Source organism: Zonotrichia leucophrys, chromosome Z (assembly GCF_028769735.1).
Source record: "Zonotrichia leucophrys gambelii isolate GWCS_2022_RI chromosome Z, RI_Zleu_2.0, whole genome shotgun sequence".
Classification (NCBI taxonomy): Eukaryota; Metazoa; Chordata; class Aves; order Passeriformes; family Passerellidae; genus Zonotrichia; species Zonotrichia leucophrys.
The window spans coordinates 37,040,409-37,048,821 of record NC_088200.1 but is presented as its reverse complement, the minus strand read 5'-3'; the positions used below and the strand labels follow the sequence as shown (position 1 = coordinate 37,048,821).

The following is an 8,413-nucleotide window of genomic DNA, read 5'->3' as shown; positions in this document are numbered from 1 at the left end:
GCTATGTTTTTGTGATAGCAGCACTTGATATTGCAAGGGAGTGATTGCACCCACCCCATCTTTGCCCTTTGTGGTTTGTGTTGCTGTATTCATTTATCCCTTTTCCATCCTATCTCTTCAGAGTCATGACTTGTAGTGCCAATACCTCCACGTTCTGCACTGAACATGCCAGACTTCAGTGCTCCTCCCTCTATCACGCATGCATGCACCTCAACAATTAGGCATGGAAAAACCTTCATTTTGGTGTGTCTGCTCACAAGACAACATTTTCGGGAGCATATAAAGCCACTTTGCTGGTAAATGCAGTTGTGGACAGCTGGCTGAACCAGCTCCTCACAATTTATTTGTGCTTTGAGGCTGGCAGTGCAGTAGTACAGGGGTGAAAGGCCCACTCACAGTGGATCTTCATGTGTAATTGTTTTCCACTAAAGACACCATCTGCAGTTACCTTTCTCTAGGAAAAATCCCACTAACTCAAACCACTGATTCCTTAATCTCCCTAAATTATGGACTGATAATTTGTACTTACTTATTTTAAAGATAATCAATGTGCAATACCCTGTGTTGTGCAGCTTCTTTTGCATGTTCTTTGACCAAGTCCCTGCTTATATAACTGGCGTGTAAGAAAATAAAACCTTCCTACAAGAGGCTGATAATGTGAACAACTGTGTAAAATAGGTAACATAAAGAGAAGAAAAAAGGGTTAAGAGGTAGCCTGTCAGTGTTCACTAGAATGACTTATCAAACAGGTTAGAGAACTGAGGGGGTGCAGAGCACCTGCTTCCAGCAGCTAGCACTACAGGCAATATTTTCTATTACTACATCCCCTGGTAATAGAAAATTAGGTGGAAGAACAGAAAGCAAAGCAATGCTTGTGTTCATGGGTAAGGTCTGAAGCAGATGAGAACAGAACTGTATTAAGATCTGAAAACAGCACTCATTCTAAAAAACCTCACTCCAACCAATTTTCCTTGGTTTCACAAAACTATTTTGCTTAGGAGTCATACCAGGTAAAAGGGATGCTTTTGGTAAATTGACATTTTTAAGTGAGTCCCCAGAACACACGCTTATTTGCAAAGAAAAGCACTGGTCCTAAAAAACTCAGTGTGATCCAGTAATCTCTTAAGACCCTGACAGCTGCCTGACTGCAGCATTACCACTCTCTGGGAAAATAATTGGAGGAATATGGGGATGCATAGAGGAAGCTGTCTTACAGAGGGGGAACAGTTTACAGGGAAAGGAGTAATTTTAATGTAGATCCCAGCACAGCAAATAGAGAATGTTTTCCATCCTATTTTAAAAGTTCAAGTGGCATATAGGTTTGGAAGGAAAAAAAGAACCCTGTGTCCTCCAGCTCTACTGTGCACTTGCTCATCACATGAAGTCATGTCCTAGACCAGAGGAAAAGAGACGGCTGTGGGATGACACAACACCCAAATTGGAAAATTCTGATTCCAGACAGGATCTAAGGATCACTCTGTGGGATTGAGGAAGTGCTCCAGTACAATCCCATTGCAAATAGCACTTGCAGAGTTCTTGAATGAATGAAAGGAGCAAGGTGACACTACATCTGTATAAACTATTAGCTGGACAGCTATTATAATATAGTGCTGCTTTTAAAAGGATGTTGGAAAGCCTGAAAGATTCAGCAGTGGCAAGGATGATTCATAGTATGGAAAAACCTGACTTGTAAAGAGCAGTAACAGTTCATTCCATTAAGTTTAACAAATGTAAGGTTAAAGGTGATTTAGACTTCGGCTATAATTGCCAGTGCAAGGACAGTTTATGTAGTATTTCAGCACTTTCTAGTTTAGTTGTCATCATACAAAACCACTGCATTGCAAGACTGATCTCTTTGCTCAAGAGGTGCAGATAATCCTGACCAGACTTAGTATTGTGGTAAAGGCTGATCTTGAGTGTATTTGTCAGAAAATTTGTTGACACCCTGGGTAACAGGGGCGATGTAATAATGCTGCGTTTGGAAGCTTCACAGCTTTTTTTTAAAGGAATCCAGCACTAATATTCCTCAAGGTCTGTGCACTAAAAAATGAGAATGACATCTGCAATTGCATTCAGCATCAGTTCTAAAAGTGCCAAATTTTGTGAACAGCCCTTTCCAGGAAAGAGCTGTTGTCACACAGTCTCATGTGAATGTACAGTAGACTAAAGGCACTTTTTACTGACTTTGAAGAAACAGTCTAAAAGGTAAATTTTCTAGTGCTAGAGCTATTTTTAGTTTTACAAATTTCAGGATAAGCTTGCTTCCCCACAGCTGCTGGTAGCAGGAAATGACATTATGTGTTCTACTGCCCAAGCAGTAATCAGTGTCCTGTGTGTGTCCCTCCCATGCTAGTCAAAACAGGCAGAGTAGTTGGAGATTTTTCCTCCTTAAGGAATTATACAAAGACATTCTACCAGAACCTTTCAATAGGAATTGCTTTAGTCTGAAACTGTTAGGAAACAGAAAATTTCAAAATTCAATAATCTGTCTGTTTAATATATGAGACATGAGTTCAGCAGAACAATTCATTATGATATGCAGAAGTCTCCTAGATACCTGTGAGTACAGGATAAGATTCCTCACTCTGTCAAGTTTAGCGTTACAGGAGGTGCTTTCTCTTTCCTGCAGTGATGTGCTATTCAGGGTGTTTGGACATTATTCTCTATAAACCTTAAAAATTACAACAAAATATGTCCAGAATTAAGGGGAAATTATAGGGTAATTTTACTGCTTCAACCTGGTGGAAAGCTTTGGCTGTCTTGAAATAATGTTTCTCCCACAGCCAACAGTTCTCCCAGGCTTCTCAGTACTCACCATCCTGTTGCCGCTTACCCTCCTGCTCACCTACTGGTTGCCCCAGAAAAATATCAGAAAGCATACTTTGATATTTTTGTAAACCAAGAAATGCAAAATGAGCTGCAACAGAGGTTCAGGCATGACTATAAATGTCACGCTTGAGAGCATGGAAAAGCATTCCTAGCAATGGCCATGTGGAATTTTCCTGCAGAAAATTGAGCAGGAAGTGGAGAGCAAGGATCTCTTCACTGCTGTTGACTAAACATATGCTGTCCATATGTTGGATGCATCAGCTAGCTGGGGCCAAGGAAAAGCTGCAATAGCTTCAGCTTGCTTTTTCTGCATTCCAGAATGAGCATGGTATCATGGGTGCTAAATTAAAGAAGAAGAAACACGAGGAGACAGGCAGTCATGCAGGGGTGAATCCATTTCGGAAGTGATGGTGGTAATTCAAGAAATCTTTAGTGATGGCTTCAGGCTTCACTTCCCAGACCTTTGTTCTTTCAAGCAAAGTTTATTCTTTCACATGATGGACTCTGTTAACCATACACACACAAAGTTCTTGTATAACTAACCTGAACCTTCGACTTTAAATGCTCTGCCAAGTCCTTTACAAGCCCCCTTTCTCTTGAAGGAGAGAATACATTATAGTCAGTAATGGAGCAAAACAACAACAATGTAGAAGATTTCTCCTTGAATGTTTTTTCTGTCACTCCTTGTCAGCCAAACAGATCTGATGCCCTGGTGTCAGATGGGGATAAAGCTGGCACCACTCTGCTCTTTTCAGGTGTGTTTTTGGGACTGGTGGGGATCACTTTCACTGTGATGGGATGGATAAAATATGATGGCATTACTCACCTGGAGTGGACTCAGTTACTAGGGCCTATTCTGCTGTCTGTTGGGGTGACTTTTATTCTGATTGCTGTTTGTAAATTTAACATGCTTACGTGCAAGCCCTGTAAAGAAAGAGAGGAAAATACGCCGGAACTTGACCAGGCTGCAAGCGGACAGTCCTTTGTCTTCACCGGCATTAACCAGCCTATAACTTTCCACGGTGCCACGGTGGTACAGTACATCCCGCCGCCGTACCCGTCCCAGGAAGGCGCTGCCGTCAGTCCCGGCCACCTGCGCCCAGGGCTCCGCTGCTGCTCTGCTGCTCCCCCCAGCACCTCGCCACTCCTCGCCTCGGGCTCTCCTCACTTCTGCCCTGCCTACGCCCTGGACAACCTGGCTTTTACTGGAGATGAGGGCTACACTGCTTATGCTGCAGAGAATTCCAGGAATCAGAGGTACATCTTCTGAAATGCCTTAGTGTGTTTGGACACAGGCTTCTGAATATTATAAGTACAATGTGGGGTTTTCATAAGAAACCGCAGCTAGTCCAGGGTTTTATCCTTCTCAGGCCTTTTTTTGTCTTTCTTAGGAATTTTTCTTGAGTGAGGAAACATACTTTTCCTGCAAAGTGTTTTTTTACAATTTAAATTCACTTATAAATGCCTTTTGGTTTTTGGTGAACTAAACCTCTTGTTCATTTTTAAGATGTATATGTTCCTGTTTGTGGAGGTTTTCTTATGTTTATCTTGCCACCTTTTGGTTGTTATGTGTATGATACCAAGATGATTTTTTGCCTTTTTTTAAATATACCCTATATATATATATATATATATATATGTTTATATATATAACTTTTATATATCCTCAGTATTCTTAGCATGCATGCTTGTAATTCCTTAAGTCTGATAACTTAGCATAGCCCTAGTATTCTGTTAGGCCAGGAGACCAAACATCCTAAAGGCCTTAAGGGGGTGGTAGGAGGCCAGAAAACCCTACACTGTCTTGGGAAACCAAGGTCCTCTCTGGAACACATCCTGTAAACTAGAGATTTGCCCATGCAGGGGGAATTCCACAGATGGGGGAATATCACACTATTCATCTAGGCCTCCCATTGGAGCACCTCTGTTAGATATGCTGATGTTTAAGGTCTATAAATTGTATACACCATCTATTGTAGGGGTGCATTGCAGCACATCCCACCTTGGTGAAGTTGTGCACCATAAGGATCTTTACTAAATACCAAGGTAAAACCCCTTGTCCCTTAACTGTGTCTGGCTCTCCAATTTTAAGACCAGGAAAAGGCATCATGCAGAGCCAGAGGCTTCCACTCAAACACAATCACAACACGAGTCAGCACAAAAACAGCATTTCTGCAACAATGCAAGAATCAGTCTGGTACCAGATACTCTCCCTCCTAAATACACCTGGTCACAACATGCTGCTGTCCCACTGAAACAGCCTTCCAGCTCTTCCTCTTTTCCTAGTTTTGAGGCATAAACAATATTGGTCATGTTGCACAGCAGTATGGAGCTGCTCAAATTGTACACAAAATTATTTTATATAGTTCTTTGCTTCAAGGAAAAATATTCTAATTATAGGAATTACTCATAATTATATCCTTTGTGCAACACAAGTTAGTTCATTTATCAAAGTCGTTTTCAAAAACACAAGTTAGTTCATTTATCAAAGTCTTTTTCAAAAACTGCTGACTTACTTATTGTTCTCAGCAAATATGAATGACAGGCATGGGCAGGGTGGAGACAAAGGTCACCTCCTGACACTTCTAAACTTCATGAAAAAACCCCAGCAAACAGCTGAATATCAGTAAAATTCATCTTATAGCATTTTCTTCATTAGCTGGGAGTACTTTTCCCAGATAAGGCTGGGAGGATGAAATACTGAAATTACGTGAATGCTCTGGTAAATTCTTTTTGTATCTGCTCCTCTTCCTCTTTTCAGGTCAGAAGACAGTTCTGATGAACCAGAAAGACTGCTGGAAGACTATGCCCGTAATAACTTGTCACCTCCACGTTATGAGGAAATATACCCTTTTTCTTCATAAAATCATCATGGACAAAAGACAACAATCCTAGGAGATGCTAGCAAGAATCCTAGAAAATCTTTTCTTTAAACACTTGTGTGATAAGACAGTGTGAGCAAGTTCTTGATTTTCATACGCAGTATCACTGAAGATATTTAACTGACCCTTTCCTTTTTCTCTGTCAAAATTTGTTAGCCCTTTGCAATGCAGTTTAATAGCAGAGCTATTAATTATTCAATGGCTAAACTATTAATAGCAAAGGTATTAAACACAAGGATCCAAATCCATATTAGGATTCCCCAACAAGAAGCTTGATTTTCAGACTTGCTGAAACCAGGGAGAACTGTGAATGCAGAAGATGTTTGTGGAAGATCATGATTGCCCCTGGACATTCAGCATCTTTAGAAAATACTTGATTTTTTGTTGAGGTATTTTCATTCTTGATTGCTTGGGAAACCTCAGAAGTACTCAAGTGTCTGATCCATGAAAGTGCATTTTATGTCTTAATTTTGTCTGATTCTTTAGAAGAGCTTACTCATTAACAAGTCCAATCTACAGATTAGACTTTGTCAGCTTGCTTTAGCTGGACAACCAGTCCTATTGCACAACCCAGTCCTGTAGGCATTTTTTGGACCATCTTGCTTGAACCACACCATCTCAGAACAGAGAAAACAAATAGTGACTTATGACAACTTTTACATAAGATCTCTAAGACATATTGCATGCATCAAATTCAGCTCCCTTCCCTACCTGAATGGAAGCAAAGCACAGTCTCCCACCAGGAGTCCTAATAACTATGAAGTTAATATCACTAAAGAAAATGGCATCTTTCTGAAGCCTCGACAGAGATGTGTCATCCTGCCACTGTTAAGGACTTTGACAATCACAGCTGCTGCACCCCACTCTGCGGGAGGGCTGTGGTGAAACACCTCTGAGGTCCCTTCTTATTTGAATGTATTCTTAGGCACACAACCCAGGCTGCAGGTTGCCCCCGGAGTATCTAGGCAGCTGTAGGCTGTAGTAAAGTTTCTTGCTCAAGTTCAGCTTGGTTCCATGCATTGAATCCACAACAATTTGAGATAAGCTCATTTGGCTAGAGAATGGCATTGCTGAACACCCAGACTGTGGGTTTGATCCCCAAATGGGCCATTCACTTAAGATTTGGACTTGACGATCCTTGTAGGTCCCTTCCAATTAACAATATTCTGTGATTCTGTGAAATATATTTACAGCTGTATATAACAAAAGATGAAGTGTATTAGCACTGAAAGTTTGCAATACAGAATGAAGATCCGAAGAGGCTTAGCTCAGGAGCTTATAAAACCACAGAGCAATGACGATGCTACAAGTCCCTACATTTTTGTTTTGTTTTTCCACATATATTTAAGGTTCTGCTTTTAGATGTGCCAAGAAGTGCAACAAGCCAGTATTCCCTATGATGATCCCATTAGATTTTCTCATCTCCCTCAAAGCAAAAGCTGATCTCAGCTCTCACCTGCTGGAGTGGGCGCCACACAAAACGCCCCGGAGGGCAATGGTCACTGTCCCAGGTGACCAAGCCGTGCACTGCTGGTGTGCCTGTGGGTCAGTCTCCTGGCACAGCACAGCTAAAAGCAGGCGTCCATTATGGAATGCACCAACTTTCTCTTACTCGTCAATGCAGCTGTCTCTGCTCTTGCCAGATTTCATCCACCTGTGATTGATCTCATTCCTGGGAGCTGGAGAAGCTTGGCATTTGAGCACAGACAGTTGCACACTAACCTGATGTAGCTGGCAGAAAATCTCAGAGTTTCTGAGCAGCTCCTCTAGCAATCAGGAGACAGCTCTGGATGGAGATGTGCATTCAGAACATTGTCCAGCTGCATGGACCTGCAGGTGCTTGCCTCCCTGTCCTGTGCACTCAGAGGTTGCCAAGAAATAAAGCATGGGGTGGGAGGGCAGCACAAAACAACCACTGCCCTCCACAGTGATGGACAAGACACTAACAGAGGTCATATTTGGGATGCAACATTTAAACAGACTCAAAGCTGGATTAGCAACTGCAGCAGCAGCTACTGAACAGTGACTGCAAACTTTGTGTGAGGTTTTTCTCATTAGAGAAATCTGGAACACACTGTTTTTCAGCAGTGATGTCCTGGTGTTAGCAGGTAGTTGGAGAAGGGGAGGCACGTGTAGTTGGAGAAGGGGAGGCATGCTGTGTTCAGCATGATCTCTATGGGATTGAGTGAGAGAATAGAGGATCTAAAAATAAATGCAAGTTTATTTTATGGAAGTGTCATGCTCCTTTTCTGGAATTTACACAGAGGTGAATTCATCCTCCCTCCACAGCAGGAAACTGGATGGTCCCAAATCGCCAGGTAGTTCCACAAGTACAGAGCCCTGAATTTAGCATACAGTTGTGCTGAACCCAGCAGGCACTGCAGTAGCACAGAGGTCAGGCTTGATGGATACAATTGCAGGACTAGGGTCAAAATTTCTGCCCAGTCACCCTCCCCCACCCCAAGAAAATTCCTTCAGTCAGACACCACAGATTTTTTTCCTGCTTCTCTTCCTCCTGCCAGCTCCCTGCGTCCCCCCAGCCCCAGCATAAATTTTACTAGGTAATAATATCTTTTTTTAGATATTAGATAGACAGAATAAATGGAAGAAAACTCAGAAACTCAGAAGGGTGCACTGTGGACTTCACATTGATTTTAAAGTTTACTTCTAGCTGCACTATATTCATTGTAGAGAATTGGAAG

General features: G+C 41.9%; 1 protein-coding gene across 1 annotated transcript; it reads left to right on the top strand.

The window, feature by feature from the left end:
* The first annotated feature begins 1,644 nt into the window (after positions 1 to 1,644).
* TMEM174 (transmembrane protein 174) lies at positions 1,645 to 8,204 on the top strand. The gene is made up of 2 exons (XM_064735664.1): positions 1,645 to 4,086; positions 5,591 to 8,204. Exons 1-2 carry the CDS (start codon positions 3,455 to 3,457, stop codon positions 5,691 to 5,693), a joined length of 735 nt encoding a protein of 244 aa, XP_064591734.1. The 5' UTR covers positions 1,645 to 3,454; the 3' UTR covers positions 5,694 to 8,204.
* The last annotated feature ends 209 nt before the right edge of the window (positions 8,205 to 8,413 follow it).

Coding starts and splice junctions, on each gene's coding strand:
- TMEM174 (XM_064735664.1), top strand. CDS start 3,455: ATGGAGCAAAACAACAACAATGTAGAAGATTTCTCCTTGAATGTTTTT. Junction 4,087..5,590: donor GAGAATTCCAGGAATCAGAG/GTACATCTTCTG, acceptor TCCTCTTTTCAG/GTCAGAAGACAGTTCTGATG.